Source organism: Euprymna scolopes, chromosome 16 (genome assembly GCF_053919585.1).
Source record: "Euprymna scolopes isolate OS-2025 chromosome 16, ASM5391958v1, whole genome shotgun sequence".
Lineage (NCBI taxonomy): Eukaryota > Metazoa > Mollusca > Cephalopoda > Sepiida > Sepiolidae > Euprymna > Euprymna scolopes.
This window is the reverse complement of record NC_136497.1, coordinates 52,265,086-52,292,157: the sequence shown is the minus strand read 5'-3', so window position 1 is coordinate 52,292,157 and position 27,072 is coordinate 52,265,086. Positions and strand designations below refer to the sequence as shown.

At 30.3% G+C, this 27,072-nt stretch overlaps 1 protein-coding gene across 9 annotated transcripts in view; it reads right to left on the bottom strand.

Moving 5' to 3' along the window:
* LOC145295954 (multiple PDZ domain protein-like) overlaps positions 1-27,072 on the bottom strand; it is a 548,951-nt gene that overhangs the window by 204,809 nt on the left and 317,070 nt on the right. For 8 of the 9 annotated variants that reach the window (XR_013869923.1, XR_013869924.1, XR_013869925.1 and 5 more), the window contains exons 15-16: positions 21,438-21,680; positions 3,875-4,492 (exon numbers count right to left, since the gene is read on the bottom strand). Coding sequence is in view for 3 of the 9 variants with exons in the window: in XM_080141856.1 (XP_079997982.1) it covers positions 3,875-4,492; positions 21,438-21,680 (861 nt within the window). In the remaining 6 variants the exon portion in view is untranslated. The remainder of the gene's footprint in view (positions 1-3,874; positions 4,493-21,437; positions 21,681-27,072) is intronic. The other variant, XM_080141858.1, reaches the window with a different exon arrangement.

Genomic DNA, 27,072 nt, shown 5'->3' with positions numbered 1-27,072 from the left:
TAACTCATTTAAAAAAAATAAATGACTAAAAAAAGTTTTACATTATAAAACCATTTTATACTAAAGATTAATGTATTAGATCATAAATATACAAAAAAATATTTATACACAGAAACATACAAAAATGTTGCATGTAATGGCTAAGTTTTTAAAAGTCATCTATGAATAATGTCAATGTTATCAATAAAGTTCTATTAAAATGTTACATAGTATAAACTTATAAAATTACTTAGGAAATTGCTTTAGATACACAATAGGCAAAACAATGGGAGTATATTAAATTAAACTACATTAATCTCTTATACAAATTGAATACTAACATAAATATTGGATTCTTGCCCAGAATTCCCTCCATATAAAAAAACAAAATTACAGAAAAATCTGTATTGATGTAACTACCCATGATAAAACAAATGTCTTCCAAAGATGATGTAATTTGATCAAGTAGTTTTATTTTTAAGTAAGAAAATATTTGATGAGTAACAGAAATCTTAGTTGACATTTTGAAAATAATCTAAAAAATAAATAAATAAATAAATAAAAAAAACAAAAAAACAAAAAGAGATAACTTCATAATTCAAACTTGTGAGATTTGTGTTTGCCTACAAAATCACATTAATAGCTTAGAAATGATTTTCTTTATAAAAATTTTGATCAATTTACGCGATTTTTTAGAATATGATATTTTCATTTTGTCACGAGTATGTACATCAAACAGATTTTTTTTTTTTAAAAGAAAAGGGAAAATTCTGGAAAAAAACTGAATATTGAATCATAATATGCATAAATCATACTAAAATTCCAAGGATTAATTTTACAGTATTTTTTTTTTTTTTTTCAAATGTTAACAGTAAAACAAAACAAGCATTGTATTGATCAATCTAAAAAAAAAAAAAAAAATCTGCTTTTAAAATGAAATTTGAAAGATATTTTAAATTTATATGAATATGCAAGTGAAGACATGAATGAAAAAAATCATTTTGTTTATAAATTTAATTTATATATTATATAGCTGCATGGAAAATTAACTTTAAACTGATGAGTAAACAAAAGATTAAAAGTGACATGGCTAAATGTCCGGATTTCGAATGGCCATCATCACTTGACGAATGAGGTGATGACTAAAAAACACATACAAGTAAACGTGTAGACACATGATGGTTCACTTTTAATTCTTGCAGAATAAGACTTTGCAGTTTACTGTTCAATAAACAGCGTAATGTGCAACATGGTTTGAAAAGTGCAACTGTAGTTACAACAAAAATTTTAATCTGTATAATAATGCAAGGACATGGATGTGCTTAGTGACAAGGGTATTAAGAAATGGCACACCTTGACCAATAGAAACTGTTAATATGTTGTTAGAGAAGAACAAAAGTCATCAACATCAAATGTAAGATATTTTCACAAATTATAGGGGGACAACTAAATTACCTAATGGATAGAGAAGAGGATGGAGAAATAAACCTATCGACCTCTTAAGTATAAATGATAGATTGTATATTACTATGATTAAATTGTTTCAGGAGAAAACATAAAATCCAGACATTTAGCTATGTAACCATATTATATATGCATACATATATATATATATATATATACACACACATACTGTACATATACATATTAGGGTTTGTTATATTTTTAAAGTACTCATTATATTAGAAAGCAAGTGTGTGTGTGTGTGTGTGTGTGTGTGTGTGTGTGTGTGTGTGTTTAAGATAGGAAATTTATTTCTAACAATGTACAGTACGTTATGTATTAAGCTGCTTTTTTGTTTATATTATTGTTTGCACAAGTAATATTACTAAACAATCGATTTATTTAGTCCGCGGGGATAGATATCTATATATTAATACAATAGCGTGTGTGTTCTTTTGTGTGTCATGCTTACATCTGGGTTGTTTAATTGTTATGTTCTTCTATTTCTTGTCATAAATAATGTTACCAAGAATTCTTCATAAGTTTTGGTTTCGACTATAGCTGATGGCACTTATATCATCTTTTTTTTTTATAAATAATTTTATCAAGAATTCTTCATAAATTTTGGTTTCGGTTATGGCTGAAGGAACTCAAGATATATATATATATATATATATATATATATATATATATATATATATATATATATATATACATACACACACATTTTTTTTCATAAGTTTTTATTTCGGTTTTGATGCAAGCTAATGCACCCAAATCATATGGATATATATATTTTTTTGAAATTGCACCTTTATAACATAAAAATCGATAGAACATTAACTCTATAATAATATATACGAAATCTGCAAGAATCAAAATATTATAGTTAAGCGTACTTTATGACTGGGCTTTACCAGGCGTTTGTGCTAGCTTAGATAAATACGTTTGCAGTTTTAACAAAAAAGCTACAATAATATCAGAGCATCTCCATTTACACTGAACATCTACAGAATGTCAACATCAATATATTACATATGAATATGAGTTCCCTGTGGAATTTCCCCAGGTCCCGCTAGTAAACAATGAATACCATAAAGTGAAAAAAAATCTCATTTTTCACTGTTTAGTACTGTTTATACCCAGCCTTGTAGACTAAATAAACTGATTGTTTAGTAATATTATCTGTGCAAACAAGAGCATCAACAGAAAAACTAAAAGCAACTTAATGCATAACATATATACATGAAATAGTAATTATACATATATATATATATATATTTATTGAGAGAGATCTCACATTAGTTGCTTTATATTCTTGCAAATGTCAACCAAGACTAATTTTATTGGATCTTTTTTATGTGCTGAACATAAGTAGTCTAGCAAAAATCATTACTAATCAAGAAATGTAATTATATTTTGTAACAGTGACAATTTTTATTTATTGCAGACACTTATCCTCATCTTTTATTAGTTGTTTCACGTTTCAGCCAACTATTCCTCTGGCCTTCGTCAGGTGGTAAGATGGGGATAATTGTCCGCAATAAATAAAAATTAATAAATAATACTCATCTCAATGAATTCCAATTAAATAATAGTGAAAATTATGATTACATCTAAAAAACATTAAATGGAAATAGTCTGATAATTATAACAAGTTTCATACTTTTGTTAGATGAAATATTAGTGTGTGTATGGTTTATTAAAAGCATTGAATCTATAGGTAATGTCTTTAGAACCTTTGCATATTTTAAAATAACTCCGATAATATACCGATAACTATTAACATTTGAGTTGGTTCATCTTATTTTAAAATCAGCATTGATAAGGCTCTAAAAACAAAGATTTTTATTATTATTATCATAAAAGTTTTTAAATAAATGAATTTATAAGTTCTATTTAATTTCAAAATATCAAGTTTGTCATTTGTAATTAATATTACATTCGCTTATGTATCAATCTCATCAATATAAATTTGATTTATATTAATATATTGCTAGAATGTTTGCTGTTTTCTATTAGCTTGATCCGTAAAATAAAAATTCAAATAAGACTATTTAATTTTTTACAAAACATATTTCTTAAGAAATGCATTCTTGTTACATTTTATTTATTGAGTTTACATTAAACAAAAGAAAAAGAAAAAAAAAAGCAGCGCATTAATATTTGAAGAATTTATGTGAATGTAAGTAAATATTTAAGTCTGTAACATTTTAAATATCACAAATGCAAGTACTTTTTGTGTTAAAAAAAAAATTCTTCTTGAAAAAAGTTTACAGGGCAAACTACCATTTTGAAGTTTTATAATACAGTTATTAACATGTCAATAAAACATTAAAAACGATTTATTTAAAAAATATATATATACACAAAGAGTTTTTATGCTGCACATTATCATTATTATTACGATTCATAGCAATTCAAGTAAAGAGCAATTTTTTTTCACTCTCACCTCTTTGTCCAACGACTCTGAACTTTTAAACTCTAACGATGTAGATCCAATGAATCTCGGCAAAGTTTCATCTTCATCATAGAAGCTATCTTTTCTCGTCAAACTAAACAGACTACTCGCTTTTGATAAGTGAATTTCTTGAGGTTTTATATCGAGGAATGGCTGGGAGGTAGGTGATGTTACTGGTGATGATGACGATGATGATGATGCCAATAGCACTGCAGAAGGAGACGGTGCTGGGTCAGGAGGGGATGGATGCTTTTCTATCACTCCAGAATCTGTTTTTGTCGTCTCTGTGAGAGAAGTAAAAAGACTGGCGTTCCTTAGTTCCAAAGTCAAAGCCCTTTGATAGCCCTGATCTGAGCTAGGAGGAGGAGGAGGAGGAGGAGGCTGTGGCTGGAGTAGGGCTACCGGAGAAGAGAAGGGAGGAATAGCCTGTTGCCCAGTACTACCGATATTAGTGGCGGTATCAAGAGTTGTAACCGTTGCTGCAAGATTCGGCAGTGAAGCAGGTATAGAAGATGATAGTGATGGTGGTGTTGGTGGAGGTGAAGAAGATGGAGGGGCTGTAGAACTGCAGGTAGCATGTGGAGCAAATGGTGCATTTAAAGACAGGATCTGCAGGCAAAGAAAAATGACAACATCGAGAATGTCAACATGCACACAAAAAAAACCCAAGGAAAGAAAAATATATAACTTTAAATAAAAAAAAATATGGAGAGAAGAAATAAAATAAAATAAAATATGACACCATGCAAAATTTAAAGCAAAATCAAGTTATATAAATAAAATAGGTAAACCCAAAAAATCCACATTTTAAAGAATATTCCAACAGATGATTTTTAATATGTCCGAATTCAGCAATAAAATATATAAAAAAATTTTCATTAAAAATTCTGATAAACTTTGCAATTACATTTTCTTATTAGAAAGAGTAAATTATTAAAAAAAAACAACTTTTCAATAAACTAATAATTAAAAAAAACAAAAAAAAAACTTGTTAAAAGTCAAAACGATAATTAAAATAGTAATTGATAAGTCAATGATATTTTACTAATTTTTTTTTTTTTTTTTTTTTTCAGATTTTGGACTGTTAATCTCATTATGGTCTTTTTTGTTGACAACATTTTGCTATTTATTTGGAAATTCCTGAAAACACCTGAAGGCCAGAGACTAGAATGACCGAAATGTTCCAACCCATGTAAATAACGAGAAATATGAATTCGATCATCAGAGTTTATTTGGCACAGATCACATTTGTTGTATTTACTGATTAGCATAGTTCCTCAGTTTGTAAGACCACAGTTTTACATACAGCACCTGGTATTCCCAAATGGTTACTCGCCTAAGTACATAGTAACAAATTAAAAACAATTCAGAAAGAGTCGAAAAAGACAACTGAAAGTATACATTCTTCTATTCCCCAGTCAAGAACAAATCCAGCCTACTTTTATGTATACCTATAGAATAATTTGTGATTTATTTACTGAGAAATAGAAATAATTTCTAGTGGATTCAATTTTGTAATTATTTTTTAAATAGGATTTAAAAAATTTCTTTTAATGCTATAACATTTTTGATTTCAATAAATATTCAACTAACAGTAAATAATTTTTTTTTTTAATATAATTATCAAAGTTATGTAAACATAGGGAAAACATACACACGTGAAGTTGTCTCCCAATTTTATTAATATAGAGAGGATTCCTAAAAGGATTCAAAAGAATATCAACTGGTTTCAATTTAGATTATGGTCTTCATTTTATATTTCATAGTTTTTACTTTTGGTACTCATTTATTTTACATTTTACTAGCTATATCTATCTGGTGTTGTCTCTGGTGTTGTCGGGAAGTCTTTTTACTTTCAGTTTGCTTTTTAATTTTTTTAAATTCTTAATATTTTTAAAAATTTAAATCTTATATTTATAATAATCAACAGTGTTACATATTAGGTACACTACATCAGCTAGTGTGAATTTTGACAAGGGTCACACTGACTACCTGATAACCCAGATCTCTAAAACAGAATTTTTCTAAGGGTGAATAGAAAGACAGGTGACATAAAGTTGAGGCAGAGAGCAGAGGTCAACACCATAGACAAAACAGAGAGATGATGAATGATGTCACATTTTCGAGTAGAGAGAAAACTAAGGCTTTCAAATCAGTCTCTCTGTGAAGCCATGCAAACAAGACACCACCAATAATGTAGGAAACATATAGTTTCTTTCAATATATGCCCATGCATGTTACTCATTTCATAAATTGAGAAAGTTTAAGTAAATGACTAGCTACAATAACATTAGTTTCTCTCTCTTAAATCAATTTTTCCAAATAAAAACCTTGAAGAAAACTCAGTGACCGTTTCTTTTTATCTTTCTTCATAAAATAGTTTTGTCTTAGTTAAACGGACAAGATGATTGATGGCCACTCATGAAATGTGGCGAAGAGAAGCAGCAAATTCAGACAAGGTGATAAAAATAAACTTATAAACACCTGCATGTATGCACAATAAAGATTTATTTTATTTTGTTATAAGCAATGTTGAGCCTGGTTAGTACTAAAAATGGGTGAACATTTGAGAATTCCAGGTGCCGTATGTGCTCTCTGCTTATTTTCGCATTGTTTCCAGTCATTCTGGGCTTCTTGCCACTGGACTCAAGCAGTGCCAATTCAGGAGAGGTGCGGTTGGAGATTGCAGAACCCTTGCCTCACAATTACACATGCAGCTACTCTTACAAGGGGTATCCATTGTCTCTTGAGATTGAATGGAGGCATGGATTGATATTTTGTTACTGAAAACAGCAAGAATATAGAATTAAACTATTTCACCCCTGTTCTTCAAAAATTATATTAATGTTTATGAAATATATAAGAAACACAATAAAAAAAATTGTTTCCAATTTGTTTGATAGTAAAAAAAAATTTTTTTTTCTTAAATAGACAATTTCTATGGGCATGTAAAAATGAAAAATCTTGTTATTGTGCAAACTGTCAGAGTATGAAAAATTTACACAATCGCAAAATTCTTTTAATAAAATCAAAACATTTTTGTTGTTTCATTCTTACTTTTTAATGTAAACGAGTGTATTCTGGTGAATCTCTAAAATTAAATTTTTTTTTAAATAGTATTTTTTAAAAAATTCTTTATATAATTCAATGTGTAACAATGTAAGAAAAAAAAAAAAAGCACACATACATTGAAACACATGAATTTCTCCAATAATTTTAATATCAAGATACCATAACAAAAATGCCTACTTATTTCTTTTTTATATATATATATAGCACACTTTGTATCTCAAAGAAAGAGATCAAACTAAAATATCAAAGAATCTTAATACTGATTCTGGGATTATAACTTAGAATTTTTAAGTTTAACAATTCAATATTTTTCTCAATTTCGATACAATTACACATCATTTTTATTTTTATGCTTTAATCTAAACATTTTACTATAGTATTTTTTTGTTGTTGTTATTTTATCAATTTTGGATTAATGTAAAAGCCCATATAATATGTGCACATATTTTTTGCAAGAATAAAAATACACTTGTGGGAGTTGATCTATATATTTAAGTTTTATTGGTGGTTTCAAATCAATAAATATTTATCATTAGTATCAGCAATGGAAAATTAAGTTTTAAACAAAAACAATTACAGGGATCGTTTTTTGGTATCAGAAACTAGACAAATATGTCTCTGATACCCCAAAAAGTTCTAATTTTCCCAGATTCTGATTAATTTTCCCAACACTACATGTAATCCTATCATCTTTTAAGTATAATTCAAAGGAATACTATACTTGTTTGTATTATGATATTACTACTATTCCCATCTTCGTTGTTATATTCACGTTTTGGCTAATGTAATCCTCAACCTTCTTTAGATACATCTTTTGTAATTTGAAAAGCTTCAAGTCAAATCTTTATGTAAAACTTGGGAACCAAGATGGAATTTCTGACTGAACTTCTTTATTTGATCCATAAAGGTAGATTGTTCTCATTCCATCAGTTGTGATTGGGTAGAAGTGTTAATTTATGTTATTATTGATTATTATTGACTTTAGTCAAGATTGAACTATCACCAGCCAAAACACTTGGTACTGATTACTGATTATTAGCCAATGCTTTTAAGCTTTAGGCCATATGTCCACATAGTTGGTTAATTAATTTTAAGTGGCAGTCTTCTGGAGTGTGAAGGTTCAAGTCTTACTATAATTCAGTCTTAACTAAAAATAACAAATTAACACTTCTACCCAGTCATGGGTGACAAATGAATAATCTACTCATCATCAACATCATATTCAGTTTAACCACCATTTTACATGCTGGTATGTATCGGATGACTCTTAGAATTCGATTTTCAAACTAACCTATCTCTAACCAGATCTTTATTTATCCCTCATTCTTCCATGGTCATACAATTCCTATCACTTCTTCCCTTATTTTCCTAGCCAACTGACCTTACTACCTCAATTGTTCTACATCCATTAACCCAAGAACTCTCATCCATTCTTTAAACAAAGTCCCTTGTTCTTCACACATCTCATACAATACAATCATCCTTTGAAGTCAGGTCTTTCAAGTATCATTATCACTTTCTCCCATATTTCCTTGGACTCTCCCTACTAACTTGTGTTGCAATCTCAACTGTTCCACATTTACTGATCCAAGAACTCTTATTCATTTGTTCAATATGATCATATCAACAAAGTCACCTGTTCTGTACACATCTCCCTATACTATCCAAATTTAATTTTCCTTTGAAGTCATCAGACCTAAGCTTGTCTTTCAGACTCATGTCACACATCCATCGTATCATTGCATCATTTCTGTCCTGTGCAATGCATGTTCTCAACCCTCACTGGCCAATTCATTACCATGGATTAAATGAATGGTGCAATTCCAAATTCCACACACGTTCCTAAGTTGGATTAAATTAAAAAAGATGCACCCAAAGGTTGGTGTCAGCTGAAACGTTGTCAAAGTAACATTCAAGATGAGAACAGTAGTCCAAATAATCTAAATTATTCTCATCCAAAAAGTTCAAAACATCATACTTGTAACAAAAATCTGCCAACAATCTAAGTATTTAGGACCATTAGAATATGCACTCCAAAAATTGAAAGGGAAAAAAAGAATAAAGGTCCCATTTTTTTTTTATTGTGGTGTTATTGCAAAGCCCAAATAAATTCATATAATAGCAAATTCAAGGCATCAGTTCTTTCTCCAGGAATATTCAATCAAATGCACTTCTTATGTTAAAACATGGGGTACATAATCTTACTGCTTATAAACATAATTAAATGAATAATACAAAAGCATTTGAAGCAAAAACATAAGCATTAAATCAATACAAATACAATTTTTTTTTACTTGTATACACCATTTCAAGAATAGAAAAAAAAAAAAAACAATCAACAAGTAGCAAATTCAAAAATGAACAAATTAGCTGAATAAGCAGAATAGTGTGCAATGGTTATCTGGTTTCCAATAATGTGCATGACGAGAAATGCCCATATAGCAGATTTATTACTTTATTCTAGTGTGGAAACAAAATGGAAAGGGATTATCTAAAATATTCTGATAAGCTCATATTATTTGGATTCTTCGAACTACTGTTCTCATCTTGAGTGTCATTTTCACAACATTTCGATTAATGTAATCTCCAACATTTTTCAAGTATATCTTGTCAAACTTGGGGAAACTTTCTGCTGAACTCTAGAATTTGCACAGAATTTTGAACAAAACCCATTACTTAATTCACGGGGTAACATGCTCTCATTACATCAGCCATGACCAAGTAGAAGTCCTGAGTAATTTGCTATTGATAAGTGTAAATTATAACTGAATCAAAAATCCTTGTGAACAATTCTAGTATAAATTTTAGGAGCTATGGATTAAAAAAAAGGATTCAATTCGAAATTCTGTGCAGATTCCAGAGTTCCACAGAAAGATTCCCAAGTTTGACAAGATACACCTGAATAAGATAAAAAGTTACCTCGATCGAAATGTTAAAATAATACTGAAGATGAGAACAGTAGTCAGAAGAATTTAACTAAAATAATTAATCCTCATCTAAAAAATTTAGAAACATTCTAATAAGCTTGTAAAATCAGTTGAAAACTTGCATAAACCAAACTAATAGTAGTATGATTATTGAAAAAAAGTAATATCTTAAGTTTTAGTTCCTGTGTTTGTGAACAAACTCCTCCTTGGGTTTTGGATCATATATATTCTGATGCTACATTACCCAGGCCACTTAGATAAGTATATTTCATTTTGATCAATAGAGGTACAACATTATCATGGAAACTGTGTTGGCACTTGATGTGAATAAATCCTCAATTGTCTGAGTCTATTAACAACATTTCACACCAGAAACCTTCATGAGTTGATTCGGTTCAACAGATCATCTCTATTGCCATTATTTATGAGAATGATTCAAGCCTGCTATCGGCCTACCAAGCCAGAAGAACATCGGATGAAAGTTCCTGATGTTCTAGATATATCCACAAAGGTTTTTATTTTTTGTTTAATTTTAATTTGGCAGTTGAAAAAAAATACAATAATAGGGTATCAAAGTCAATGTCTACAAAAACTTTTGAATTTAAATCTAATATTTTGTAAAATGTTGAACTTTTTTTTTTATTTGTTGGATAAATATTCTTAGAACTGTAAGAAAATAATTTTTTATATTTATATATGAGAAGCATATATATTCTGAAAGTATATTACCTAGATAAGTATATTTCATTTTGATCAAAGAGGGTACATGGGGTCATGCACAAGATTAATATCCATAAAAATGTTTTACTTGATTGTATTTTATTTAGAACTTGAAAATTATAGAAATTAAAAATAGAGATGCAATGAGGCTTATGGCTTGGGACAGAACTGCACAGGGGTTGTTTGTCAATTCCTGTAAAATGTTGAGTGTCCCAAAAATTACTTTGCTATATGTCACTGTGTCTATATTGCTTCTTTATCCTTAGTCTGACCCCAAAAATTAAACATTATAAAATGTAAAAAAAATAAAAAAATAAAAGTTAATATGGTATTGTGGGGTCTTTATTTAATCTTAGGCAATCCTGGGTGACTGTTAGCATGTCATATGTGCAAGAGATATTGTAACAGCTGATCCAAGTACAATGAATTGCACAATCTGTAGACAGAGCCCTGAAGAGATTTTATATGTATAGTATATGGCCTTCCCAAATGATCACCCATTTAGTACAGACCAGGATCAACATTGCTACTTTGTTAGGAAAGCAATGCTTCAATATCGTCTTATGTTGGTTTAGATTCATCTTATGGAGAAATTAAAAGCATTTTTTTTCTAAGTTCAATTATAAAGTTATTTCAACTGATGAGGAAACTTTTAAACACAATATGAATAAAATGGGTTCAATAAATTATCTTTGAATCAGTAAAATCAATAAATGAATCACCTTTATTGAAAATATTTTTTTTTTAAATAGAAATATATACAACTTTATTCATTGGGGGGGGGGCTTTCCAATATAAACCTAATTTGCTTTTACACTAACAATTCAGTGTTGATGTTTTTACATTTTTTACACAGCTTTAAAATTCTGTATTGTCCAACTCAAGCAAATATCTGTATCATTTGGGTTATTCAGACTACCATTCTCATTTTTAGTGTTATTTGCACAACGTTTCCGTCAATGTACTCTCCAACTTTTCTCAGGTGTATCTTGTCAGTTTAAAATTTTGTGCAGATTGCAGAGTTCGACAGAAAGATTCTTGAGTTCGACAAGATACAACCTAAGAAGGTCAAAGGTTACATAGACCAAAATGTTGTACCGAATAAGATTACAACAGTAGTCAGAATAATTCAAACAATAAAAATTATCAATCCTTGTCTCAAAATATCAGAAACATAATATTGAGCAAACATGTAACTGCACCTTTTTATCAATATCATGTCTTCAGGCTTAGAAATTTCGAAAATTCGAGACTGACTTTATAAATACTGAAATTCTCCTAGTGTTCATTACAAGTACCAGCATTGATGCTACTTATCGAAATGCAGAAAACATTTTCTTCTAGAATATCCAATATAAAATAAATTCATTGAGAATTCTTTTAAGCATAAAATAATTAGTAAAAACACTTATTCACATAGTTGCATCACAATGTTTTGCAAACCAATATATATATTTTTTTCATATTATATGAACATTATATTGATTTCCTAGAGGGAAAAAAGTGTTTTTTCGAACCTATATATTAAGATATTCATCTGTGTGTTCAGTTAATTTTACAAAACTGGAAAATTTATTAAAAAAAAAAAAAAATAAATAAAATAAAATAAAATAAAAATAAAATTAATACTCAGAAACGCTGTAGTAAACTTTTATTAGAGAAATTATACCTGTAAAGGTTATATGGGTGAAAATCTTTCGGCAAATTAAAAACAAATATGTAATAATAACATTAAAAATAAAAATAGATTGTTTCAAAAGTTATGATCGACAAAAAAGAAAATATTTCATTTATAATATTTACATATTCACCAAAAAATACTTATATTTGTATATTTACAAATCAAAAAAAAAAAAGTTGTTTTTATATTTACAAAATAAACATTTTAGAATATTTGTATATTTACAAAAAAAAAAAAAAAAAAAAAGACCCGAGTTTGAGTATTGCTGATGCTATTTCTAATACAATACATGTGAAACATTTACATTTATAACAAAGAAATTTAATTGCAAAGGATTTATCCTAAATTAATCCATTTCTGGAGGTATTTTGAAGCATTTCAATGTTAAATAGAAATAAAATTTTTTTCATCATTAATACTCTTGTATATAATACATGGTAGCCTTGCTGGTTAGAAATAAAAATACTGAGAAAAAATAATTTATTTGGTGGGGTTACAAAATAAAAATAAAGATGGAAATAATTCAGTGGACAAAGTGAAGTTTAAGAAAACAGTGAACAGATTGTTATTTGATGGAAATCAGTGAAAAAGGATATTAATTGGGAAAAACGAATTGGAAAAAATTCCTGAATTAAACATTTTAGGTAACAATACCAAAAACTGAAAAAATTTAGTTGAAAAATGATTTGTGCTTTTTTTTTAAATATATAATTAGTGAAATGGATGGTTGGGAGAAATACATGCTTAATCTAGACTGGAAAACCTTGTTTCTGGTAGGCGATATCCGCATGTCCTTTATATCAAATTTCTTTAGGAATAGAATTATCCCAGACAGACAGGCTGGGAAAGCATCAAAGGGAAATAAACTATAGGTTTGCCTGAAATAAATATTAAATTCAAAATCTAATTGTACAAAACACTATTTTACATTAAAAAGGGATACAATGAATTTTTTTATCAATAGATTAATGTATCAAATTTTAATAGTTTTATACATAAATTCAAAGTTTATAGGGAAAATTTTCAATATCTAAGTTAATGTTAGTTTGTGTGTCATAGAAATTGATATGTTAATAGTATGAACACGCAAATGAGTTTTAATAAGAGTTACATTTTTCAAAGAACCTGAAGACACTATTGAAATTTTTCTTCAGTTCCAACTGGGAATGACCAGGAGCAATTATTGGTTAGATCCATAAAATAACTGAAATATATTAGAATGTAAAGAAATTAAACTAATTTTCTTTAAATAGATTTTATTCAATTCATAAAATAAAAATAGAATTAATCAGAGAATAGCTGAGTGAATAATGTATTTAAAAAAAGCATTTTACAAATGTAAATTATTTTTGTTGGTATTTTTAAAGTTTAAAATAATTAAAGAAAAAAAATTGTTTGAATGTGATAAAAGCCATTTGCCATTAATAACATCACCGTGTTGACAGGTTTTTTTTTTAATTTTTATTTTTTATTACTTAATCTCATATGGCAAATGTTATTTTCAATATTTTTTTTCAAAACAAAAATTGTAAACATATTTGAAATTATTTTTTCCTCCGACCAGCAATATATTTCCACATGGATAACATTGTGTGACTACCGCTAGTATATATATATATATTAAGAAAAATTGAAATCAGAGCAAAATGTTTACTATTTAACATTTTCAGACGAATATATATGATTTTTTTTTTTATTAAAATAATTTTCAATTATATTTCACTCTTTGTATATACCAATCCATTTTGCTTAGAAGCTCAATGTTTGTTAAATATAACAGAACATACATGAAAGAATAATATAGCTACATTCGAAGATCAAAATATTTATTTATTTTTCTTTTTACCAAATAGATCTTTCAGCATATTAAAATTTTGGTACATTTTTTACAGACCAGTTTCGTTATGCAGAAACAATTGATTATTACGTCAATATCGAATCTTTGTGTGCATATACTCATCAGAAAAATGAAAACATTTTGCTTAGAAAGAAAAATGCTAATGTCGGAAAAAATGAAAAAGAAATTCATAGAACATTCAGCATGGTGTCTTTGTTTAGGTAGCCATTTTGATTCATATTGTAAAGCTAGTCAAGTCTTAGTCAACATTTGAATTAAAAATATTGTAAAAAATTTTAGTCTACAAAGAAATTTTTTCTATCTATATAATTATATTACTTTAATATTTATTGCCAGCAATATGTTAACTAGGATTAAAGAGTTCACTAGGATCAACCAACATTTCACGTTGTTATTATAGCTAATCCACATACACTCTTTCTCATGAGTATATCATTTTATTTATAAAAACTCTACTCAATTATTGAGCACTTTTGAAAACAATGATTTTTAGTTCAATATATTTGAATTATAATGGATATTTCAAGTCTGGAACTCCATGCTGAATCATAGAAATTTCCAGGTTGGTATCTGGGGGTGCACTGAATTCACTTGGGGTTGGTATTTCACTTAATGGTGTACCGGTAACCAACTGCAGGATGCTTTCCTGAATCTGCGTGTCAAGCATATGTTTGCTGCAGTGAATGGTGACACCTGAAGTGTGTGCAACACTAAGTTGCACCTCATGGATCACTTAAAAACACTTCATTCCTGAGGCGGGCTCAATCCTAATGAGCAAAAATGTATACTTGTATCTGAGTTCTCCCAACGATGATGCCAGAATTCCATAAAATTTTTGTCATGTATATGTTTAGTTTAGTTAGCCTTTATTGATAAATGTACTTTAATTACATTAAAAATATTTTGATTGATACATATTTATAGATCTCATTATAATTTAATATTAAAATGAGATAAAATAGGCACCCCATAAAACAATATGTATTTCATCCCTAAAACATTATTTTCTACTGTGTTTATCAATTGTAACTGCATACAAAGCAGCTGTAAACGTTTGAAACAACAATACTAATTGAGACATTTTTTTTTTTCAAATATCAATATAACTATTATATATCACCATTTAAGTGTGCTCTATCCCAACTCTCATAAATGGACCTGAGGTAATCTCGTCAGCATCAGACCAAGAACTTTGCAGCTAATTCTAACCTTTGCGACCAAGGCTGCCAACCTCCAATATTTCCTCCTATATCAGAAAACATGCTATGTGATATACAAATATCTGTATGTGATGTTGCCAAGCTAATCAAAAACCTTGATTTCAGTAAAGCAACCAGCCCTGACGATATTCCAATTATAGTATTCAAAAGACTTCAACCAGAACTTGCGCCCATCCTTACAAAACTGTTTAAATGTTGTCTTAAGGAGAATTGCTTCCCATCACCCTGGAAAATCTCATTAGTATGCCCCGTATTTAAGAATTCAGGTGATCACTCATCTTCCTCACAGTACAGGCCAATAAGTCTCCTGTGCGTCATGAGTAAGTTGCTGGAATCTGTGTTAAATACAGAAGTAATCAACCATGTCTTAGTGACACACAATATGGTTTCCGTTCTGCTAAATCTACAGCAGATGTGCTTACAGTTATATCTCATAGGATTAGCGAATCTTTTGATGGAGGCTACCTTTCTAGGGCAATTGCTCGACATATCAAAGGCCTTTGATAGAGTATGGCATAAAGGTTTACTTCACAAGATCTCCAGCTACGGTATAGCTGGAAATGTCTTCTCAATTATTAAATCATTTCTCTCTGATAGGTTCATAAGAGTAGTGGTTGATGGACAGAAATCAGAAGCTCTTAGTATTAATGCTGGAGTCCCTCAGGGGTCCATCCTGGGCCCAACTCTCTTCCTGATCTATATTAATGATCTTCCAAATCACATCCTTACATCATTTGTAGACATCTATGCTGATGACACTACTATCTATGGTAGCACATCTAAGACCGTAAACGACAAAGTTCTCTTTGATTCTCTCTCCTCTGATCTTGAGCAAGTGGTACAATGGGGAAAGAGGTGGCTTGTTACTTTTAATGCATCTAAAACCAAGCTTTTATCTTTACATCATCAACGTTCTGATCCCCATCTGGCATCAATTGAAATGAATGGCTCTCGTCTTGTGAGGCCTCATGTTTTGACAAGCTTCTGGGCTTGACCTTTACTCCTGATCTTAAATGGAACACATACATTAAATCCATTTCCAAGGCCGCTGGAAAAATGGTGGGATCCTTCTATCGATCCAGTAGATATCTCACTGCTAATGCAATTCTCTATCTATATAAGAGCCAGGTACGTCCAAGGATGGAGTACTGTTGCCACATCTGGGCAGGAGCTGCTAGAAAGGACTTATCCTGCCTTGATAGAGTTCAAAATAGACTTCAATGTAGAAGATGTCCTTTACTCTTCCCTGCAACTTCTTTCGCACAGAAGAGATGTTGCGAGTTTGTCTCTACTGTATCGTTATTTTCATAGAAAGTGCTCGGCTGAGCTCCATTCTATGGTCCCCCCTTGCCAAACATTCACAAGAAACACCTGTCTAGCAGAAAACACTACCACTAATTTCCCCCACTATTTATCTGTGCCTAAAACTAAACGTAGATTCCATGAACAAAGCTTCTTTCTTAGAACTGCACGCCTATGGAATTGTCTTCCGTTTTCCTGCTTTCCAGCTGACCACAATATGGTTGTTTTCAAATCTAACGTAAACAAGTTTTTGATGAGCCATTCCATATAAGTTAACAAATTTACCGAATCTCCATTACTAACGGTTACTATATTGTCCAATTTCTACTGTACACTCTTTAACCCTTATCCTCGAGTGGCGTATTGGCCTTGATAGGTGGGGGTGCCTACATAAAAAAAAAAAGTATGCATGGGCCAAAGTAGTATTAGAATTGTCAGAGCTTCAGCGGAGCCATATTACAGGTCGGTTTGAGGATGGTTTAATGAGTATCAAATAGCAACAAACTTTGGAATTCTACTTTCCAGTGTTAACCACATTATTCTCCAATTTATTAGAAGGAAAAATAAGCAATATCACCCCATCAAGGGCGTTCAGGACATTCTGACAGCAGTCTTCCTTGTTAATGATAATACGGATGTCTATTTACTTTCCTCCACATGAGGGCAGAGTTAGGAACAAAATCAGTTTTTAATTTGAGGAAAATCCAGCTCCTCAAATAGGGGCCTTCTGAATTCAGACAAAAATAAAAACTGCAAAAGTTGAGAAAGATTTCTCATTCACTGACAAAAGATAAAGCATAATCTCAGAACAGATACTACACTTTGCTTCTGTTATGTTTGTGTACATCATTTTATGCACATTTCTCTTTGGATTTTCTTCTAATTTACTTTTTTAATTCTTACCAATATGCGCTATAATTGTTAGTTGTTTGTTTTATCTTATTTCTCTTCATATTATTTCTATCGGTGAAATTTATTTTTTTAGAATAAAAATCAACCTTTCCTTAAAGCATTTTCCTTTTTAAGATCACATGACTTCCAAGAATATAATTCTAGAACGCCAAACATAATGCTATTTTTTACTAATCTAAGTTCATTTTTTGAACCAAACGAGGTGACAGTGTTTCAAAGTATTTCTTTCTTGATTAAAAAAATCTTCCAATATAGCTTTTATATCTATTACACAGCCTTCTTAGTTCATACTTTAGTATGAACTACTGATTCCTTTAAATTTCCTATCTGTCCTTTTCTGGTCTCTTTAATCTGGACTTCATTCTATATGTCATTATTCTCTCAAAACTGAATCATTTTATTATTATATTACTAGTGGGACACAGAGAAATTCCAGTTTTATCCTTTTGTAATGTAGTTTCAGAATATATCCAATTGTGGGGTGGGGTGGGGGAGTCTATCTCCAAAACCTTGGTCGGAGGTTGTGATATATCTCCATTAAATGGCCATCTGTCACAAATACAGACCCCCTTAATGTTATTTTACCACCTTTGTTCAAATGAAATCTATTTAAATACTCTGGCTAATATAATTTCAGAATATATCCAGTTACTAATGCCTCTCTCCAAAATTCTTGAAGAAATTTGCGCTATTTTTCCATGCATGAACACATATGCTACGATATTATTGTAGCATCTTTGAACAGAACAGGGTATTTAGTTTGACTCAACAGGGACATTAGTAGACGAAATTTTAAAAATTGCTTTCGACAAATTGGCAATTTTATCCTTAAAAAAGAGGTAGATGGTGCTAACATATGTACCAACATGGAATTGCTTTAGTGTATTATTACATATATATTACTTTGATTTTTTACCTAGTCTCATACTGATGTTAGACATTTTGTGAAGGACTTCAAATTTCTGTTGCCATTTCACTTGTGCTGATTAGGTCATATCACTTAAGTGATCTACTGTAGTACTTTACACCATCAACATCAATGTAGAATACAATTTGGGATGTTGGATGAGTGACAACAGGTGGTGTGGCTGTTAAAGTTAGGGCATTGCTGTGCAATGCAATTTCTCATGGAAGCCATTAGAGTGTGATCATTAATTCTCTCCATGTAATGTATTGTAGAATGTCATTTTGACCTTTTGTAGAGATCTTACTGTTTCTCTTCAACTTATTTCTCTCAAATTCCTCCAACCTTAAAACTCAAGGTTCAGTTTTTGCTGTTGCTATATGGCATACCATTTCAGGATCAATTAATGCAAAAATATAATACCACAATTGGTCAACCACAAGTTAATAGATAAAAACCCAGAAAAAAAAAAAAAAATTGTGTTTATATTTTTCACAAAAGTGCATAATAATTATACACTAATGCCAAACCAATTTACCACTATTTGAGGAAACATCTTGAGTTTGTTCTCAGACTGCCAATCCATCAGGATAACACATGAAATTTCTTGATGTTCCAAATGAATATAGGCCTTGTATTTTCTCAAATGTCGAATTCTGCATTTATTAAATAAATTTTAACTTATATATTTAGTGTCTTTTCAGGTATTCATGGAAAACCATACTTGATTCTAATTAGCCATATATACTTATTCAATAAATTTTAACATATTGAGAAAAGCCATCTTTGATTCTAACTATCCAGATAATTACCCAAAATTATCTATGCTTTGAAAACAAAATTGAAATTACAATCAATTTCATCTGGTCCAAATGAAGGAAAATAACATAAAGAGTAGAAATTATGTTTGCATGGATTTATTTAGAAAATGCACATCCAATTTGTAATCTTGTCACAAATGAAAAAAAAAAAAAAAAGAAAGAAAATCCATTAATTATTGACGGTTTTTAAGTTTACTGCAATAAAATAAACATGTCTCCGAATTATTAATTGAACATAATAAATTTGATAGGATTTGAACATGGCATAGTCAATTCCATAGTCCAAAGATGGTAACCATTAGGCCAGTTATGAACCACCCTCTATCTTACCTTCAGTGGGTAATAAGTCTGTATTTTCTCCCACAACCACTTGGTAATAGAATACACAGCATTTCTTCACATAACTGTCTCATGCCACACAATCTATGACCATATTGGACCGCAAGTTGTCGTGTGCATACAGTGATTCCTTTGTCTCAGGTGTTAAGTGTGGGAGAGGGGTTATATGTCTACATCTTATGACCCACATACAAGAGACGGGAGGGAGGGGTCAGTCCGAAAATATTGACCCCATTTTTATTTTCTCAGTGGTTGGTTGTTTTCATGTGATGCTGGGCAAGTGAATCTCTGGTGTAATTCTTTTGTGTAAAGGGGGAACGGTGGGAGGGATTGCTTCTTTTTTTTTTTTTCCTCAACTATCACTTCCTTAAAATTTTGAACAAGAAACTTTATTCGATCTACAAAACAAAATTTGGTTTTCAGCTCAGGAATATTTTGCATTAAAATCTTCCTGCACCAAGTGAAAGATGGTAGCTTCAAACACTTAGACAAACATTATTCTATTTGAGGTTACAGGATCGCCAAGTGTGTCTTTCTGTAGCCTTTAACCCAGCGCTACTTTTGTTAGATACATCAAATCTATTATAAGCCCTAACTAAAATGATGAATGTGAAAAAATAGAATTTCATCCCTCACAAAATTAAAATCAGGGAAAAAAAACTTAAATGTGTCACTGGGTCTATCTTGTTTTTTTTTTTGTTTTTTTTTTCATTTCCCAAATGTATTTGAACAAAGGTGTACTCTGTCAAGGTGAAACAAAGTCTTGCTTAACATTTTCTAAAGGGACCTTTAATAAGTGCTCTATAAACTTTGTTAGTGTGTCGATATTCATGAAGTATCTCTATTAGAGTATGTTTTTTTTTAAGTCTAAATCTTCAAATATTAGTGTTATTTTCAAAATGTTATCAATAAAAATGTACGAATTTTAAAATGATTACAGATCAGCATTTAAAATGTTTTTTTCTCATATTATCTGTAAAATGTTTATTTTATAATTGCATTCATGCTTACATAAAAGTTTTATACAAGTCATATTATAGAAATATTCAAAACCTTTCATATTTGAATGCACATTAAATATTTAAACATAATTTTATGTATCCAAGTAACGTTTTAAAAAATATTAAAATCATAGAATAAATATTCAAAAATCAATTTTAAGATGCACATACAAATCAAAATGTACAAATGTCTCATTTCTGTTATAAAAATGTATTATATATTGACATTATTATCATAAATACTTGTAATGAAATACAAATTAAGTTCAAAGTATTATTTGTTGATTTTTTTTAGCATAAGTAATTGTTAAATTTAAATAGAAAAATTGCTAAATGTAATAAGTATGGAGATAACTCTTGAATATTCAAAGCTAATTAATATTTATTTATTTTAATGTAAGCACATGAGAAACAATGTACCCAACAAATTATCTTTAAATAGAAGGAAAAATATCATTGAATCAACATGTGAAGAAGGTCAAACAAAGCAGTGGCTGAAATTTCATAAAAATAGAAGTATTTCAAAATTTAGAATCGGATAATAGAAAAAAAAAAAAAAAAAAAAGATGAAAATAAATTTTCTATCCTAAAAATACAGACAAAAAAAAAGTTTTCTTTGTATTCTGTCATTTATTTTCATCATAGTTAATAATCGAAAACAGAATGAAAAGAACTTTGTAATGTTTACACTTTTGTGAAAGAGCTGACTTTATGCAAAAGAAAGTGTCATGATAAACAGCAAGTAAAAAATAGTTTTTGATGTTATAGTCAAGATTAAAATGAAATGGAGTACTTACCGCAGCTTCCGACTGAGGTAAAGTAACAGTCAATGGTAAAGGCTTAGCAACACCAATAAGGACAGTTCCTTTTGGAGCTCCTTTCAACGTCTGTACGGCATCGTCCAATGTTGCATGTTCTAAGTTGACATCGTTCACAAACACTAATCTATCACCTGGTAATAAACGTCCATCTAACTGAGCAACTCCACCGGGCACAAGACTGCGGATCACAATAACAGTTTCAGCAGGATTCACAGGATCCTGTAATTACAGAAACGTTTCATTCACGTGAAATAACATTTAGATTGCTGGTTTCAAAGTTAATTAAATCAAATTGACTGTTTGATTCAAGCTTTAAAATTTTTTTTTGAGACTTTAAAAATTTATTTAAATTCAAATAAAAAATTTTTTTTATTTATAAACCTAGTGCTTTTAATTCTGCTACAAATCATGTTTAGGATAACTGCCTTGTCTTGGTGCGACAATTAACCCTGGGTGAGTTGAGCTGGCTTCAAGAGGAAGTTTTTAGGGAATAGTCCCCATTTTTATGCATAAATTCAGACCAAGCAACTAAAAATAGATTTAAAAAAAAAAAAAAAAAAATGAGTACTCATGCAAAATAAGGACCATGCCATCGTTGGAATTTTTCAAGCAGTTAATATTTTGAAACCTTTTGCCATTTTACGTAAACCACCTGGGAAATCCTGATAATAGCATGGTCCTTATTCTGCATAAGTACCAAAACAAAACTGTATATTTATCTTCTTAACATGTTGTTTCATGTTCTGATCTGAAAATATTTTTATTTTCAATCAATTTTTTTGCCTTTTTATTTTTTGATTACTTATATCATAGGGATAGTCAGGAGACATCTGATTGCTACTTAATGAATTGGATAGTCAAGCACAAGTCATCTGATTGCTACTTAATGAATTAACTATATTTAGATTATATTATTAAGTCAGGAAGAAAAATGGCAAAGAGGAGTACCATGTGTCTTCGATACATGGTATCCTAGAAGCCTCCAAGGACCTCATTGGCTTCAAAAGTGTCAGGAAAGAAAGAAATGCAATGTTTACGATTTGCCGGTCATTACCAGAGGAGCATGCAAGAACTGGTGAGAAATATATTGCTGTGGATTCCATGGCACAGATGCACGAGCATATTCTGTATTTACTCAGCAAATAAATAGAACAAGACTTTTTTTTCTTTTTTACAGTCCTTCCTGCCTTTGTCATCTGTCACAGATGTCTGAGAGTTACAAATAATTATGAAAAATTGTAATACTGGTTCAAATATTTCATAAGATACATAGTTTTCACTCCACTGCTTATAAACTCTACGGATATTCAAATATGTAATAATCATTCACATTTTTTTACATCAAGGTTTATTTGGTTTTAACCAAACACTAAATATTTATTAGCTGTAATTCCTAAATTCATTATTTTCATGAATAGTACTTTTATGTATCATGTATGCGCTACATAAGATATATTCATAAAAACAATAAGGATTTTCTTTACTGTTATTTTTATGTTTTTTAATATTGGAATAGTAGGCATTTTCCATTCCTTTTATAAATTTATTTAAAAATTGAAAGCTTAAACTTTTACAAAACACAAATAGTGTTATATGTTTATCATATTCACTTAAAATATTATAACTACAATATCAAATCCTAAGTAGAATATTTTTAATCCGCTATTGCTCACTCTCACAGAAAAACACCCTATTTTAAGTTTATCTGTTAGTAAATTCTTTTATTTAAACGTTGAAAGCATTAAATGGAACAGATTTGCATCTGGGAAAAATAGTGTTTAAAGAGGAATAACTCCTTACCCATAAATTATCTCATTTGATCAGAACAATATTTTGGAAAGCAGAATTGTCTTCTCATGTATTTAGGTTGAGCCAATAATGGAGATAACTGAGAAGAGAGACATCAGTAAGTTCTGCTGACCAAAAAAAAAAAAAAAAAAGACCACACATCTAGAATTTTCAGCTAAAAATGAACTATTTTAGCAAATGTTAGAGGAGATCAGAGTTGACTCTTTGAGCGTCACACAGTTTGGTTTCATAGTATCTGACAGCCAGTTGAGCTTTGTGTGCCTCTCCTAGTAAGATGAGCCTTTCAATTAAGCTAATAGATTGTGTTTTTTTGACTTGTGTTTTGATTTGGTTGAACTAAGATTTCTCATTTGCAAGTCTATTATTCAAAAAAAGAAAACAAGTATGATTGCAACCTCCATAAGAATAAAACTCTGGTGATTATTTTAAACACAAGTTGCGATTTTTATTTAGGAAGAATTCTCCTACTGTAGCACTAAGACCAAATTTACACTGACCAGCGTCCAAATCAAACAACTTTTCATCAGCACAACAAGCAGATAATCACAGCCTGTGCAGTGAACTTGCAGACACTTTCATATAGTGATAGGTATTGAAAGAAAAAGATTTATTTGAAGAAAAAAAAACATGGCGATTTCTCAAGATTTATTACAAATGATATGGCTTTACGTTGTGAGTGAAACGGTCACATTTGCAAGTGATCTTTCCAAGTGGTGACTAGAAATAATAAAATGCTTATCTTTTAGTGCTTGTATTTCTTTCACCGACAATCTTCCAAAGCTCATTACTGAGTGAAACATGTCTTTCCAACATTTAGTATCATTATTATTTTAAATAAAACGAGCAAAAACAAATTCTTTAAACAAGAAAAGCTTTAATAGAACAATATATGCTTTTTTTTTTGGTAATGAAGGCTGTTCAAAAAAACATCTGAAGAAATTTGAATGTTTATAGTTCAAACCTAAACATAAAATTTGATGCATATTTAGAATTATATTTATTTTAAAAAAAATACAAAAAAATCTTTATGATGCATGTATTCGTCATGAAACAAAGATATCATATTCCAAAAAGTATGTGGGTTTGGCTAGTAACTTTTCCATTCAGCTAGTAAACGAAAATATTTAGTTGTCAAAGGTCAACTAAAGATAAATTTGTCCATAGAGCCCTGAATGATTAAAAAACAAAAAAAAGAAAAACTGTTTGAGGAATCTCAACTCAGGATTTGGATGGCTTTGAAACAACAATTTTTACAGCAGTTGACAGTGCAAAGTGTTAATGACAGTAAAATAACTAATAATTTTGTAGATATATTCTCTGCAAACATTCATAAATTCTATTATTTAATTATTGAATTCTTTGAGAGAAGTAATTTATATATTTATTTATTTATTTGCGGACTGTTATCCTCATCTTTATAGTTGTTGTTTCACAACATTTCGGCCAATTATTTCTCTGGCCTTCGTCAGGTGGTTAACTGTGACAGGATAAGAATGCTGAATCTCTTAACTGTACCCTCAGTAATTATTGCCTTCCGTTGTTGTCTCACCACGTTTTGGCCAACTGATTCTCTGGTCAGCTTTAGGTAGGATTGAAACCGCTATCTTCAGGCAATGCTCACCTGGAACCATAGAGATTCAACATCTATTCACTGCGCCATGTACATACTGGCAGGCCGGCACCAAGTATAAAAAGGGCGCTTTCCTTTCAGCTTCATTTTAGGGATAATTTTTGGATAGGGAGAGAGGAAAGGGAAAGTATTTAAGCAATTTTTTCTTGGTTTTCTTTCTTTTTTTTTTTTTTTTTATTATTATTTAAAAACTAAGGTTAATATTATATCAACACTCATTATTAGGTCTAGGACAGCAACATATTCTTTTCATTGTTTTGACTCTTGAGTGTATACCCGTTGATATTTTATAAGCTTTTATATAGAGTGATGTGGTTCTCAGTTGTCTGTGTCGGATATATGCTCGAGAGTCAAAACAATGAAAAGAAGATTCTGTTGTCATAGCCCTACTCATTATTTATCCAAGAGAATCATAATATCAAGACTGACATCTATGTTACCATGAACAAAAATGTAGCATACTATCAGGTTCAAAGAGGAGAGAGAGAGCAGGAGATTCATGGGTTCCTCAATCTTCCTGGACAATACAATATTTTTTTTTATTGAGTTTTTTTGTTTTAATGTCATTTTTTTTTTTTGCTATTCAATTCCAAACATTTAAAAACTATATAAAAAAAAAAAAAAAAAAAATGAAATGACTTATTTACATTATTTTTCTTTAAACAATTGTCCTCACCACTTCAATTCTATATTTTGGGCAATATGTCCTCCACATTAAATAATATAATTAATCAATGTTGATTAGGACAATGAACCTAACTTGACTTTGGCAGCATTCACTCGGGATGGGTTGAGCTGGCTCCTCCCATAGTACACAGCATCCCAGATGAATGCAGACCACACATGAAAGACTGCAGCAGCCAAGATAGTTAAGGACACTCAGTCCTTGGATCAACGGCGAACCTTATAGACTTGTGGATTATCTTTGATGGTGTATAACCACGTCTTTAGCTGGCCTCCCAGGCATCTTCACCAATCTTGGAGTGATTCTTGTGTTATTGCTTCATGGATGAACACTCCTGTGTTACAGTATGCAGCATGTCCTAACTAACAAAGTTTTCTCTTGGTTAAGGAGGAGGACCCTGTATTGCATCCAGATTTGTGTATTGGAAATAAAATAGTTCAAGCAGATCTGCAAAATTCAGTGGAGGCAGTATAGATCAAATACTATCAATCCTTTGAGATCCGCAGCTCTCATCAGTCATATCTTGCAGCTGTAGAGAAGGATCGTCTGAAGAAGTGCCTGATAAATCCAGACTTTCATGCCTAGAGATGAGACCACAGATTAACAATGATAATTCTTTGCTCCAAAAGTACATATGGAATGGTAAAATTAATCTTTAAAAGCAAGGTTTCCAAGTTGGAGGTTTTGGGAAAAATTAGAGTTGGGCTCTTAAGTTCGTTTAGTTTGTTTTGCAGCATATCAACCTGTTTTGGGTCGTTTAATGCTGAAATATTAATTGTAATATGTTAGATGGTAGTTTTAACGTTTTTAACATTTCAGTGAAACCTTTTCATTATAATTTTGTTATGCATTTTTGTTTCCTTCAGGAATTCAAAAATTATTTTCTGGGTTAACTTTGCTAAATATCTCTAAGTCATTTTCCTGATAGTGTTTCATTCAGGTTTGCACACACAACTTGTCAGTATATACTGTACTGTATGGGGTTCCTGGCATGTTATGCAAAAGGGTGCTTCTTCTTTCAGTAAATATGAGTGGATGGCACAAGTACTTGTGCCACCCTATTAGAATCCTATTCAAAGTCTAGTTATTATTACCTCTTCATCTTCTTGACATCTTTTTTATGTCTCCTATTTTGATGGTTGGTGTTACTTTGTATAATCTATTTTCTATACATGAGTTTCATTGTTCCGAGACCTTTTTTGAAGATCTATATATTTTACTCTTTTTCACACCAAACAAGGCATATTGCCACTTGGCTACTATTTGGAATCGGATCTAACAGAAGATTGTGGGGAGTTGAGCAGTGAGATGTCTATTCACATTATATTTAAACTTCTGCAGTTTAGTATAGTCAAGGAAGCAAGAAACAGGGAGGGAATTATAAAGTCTAGCAGTCTGAGATAAAAACTAATTAAGTAGAAAGCTTTCTAGCAGCTTAACAGTGAAGGGGTGGGATTTTTCTGCTCATCAGATTAGTCGGAGTATGT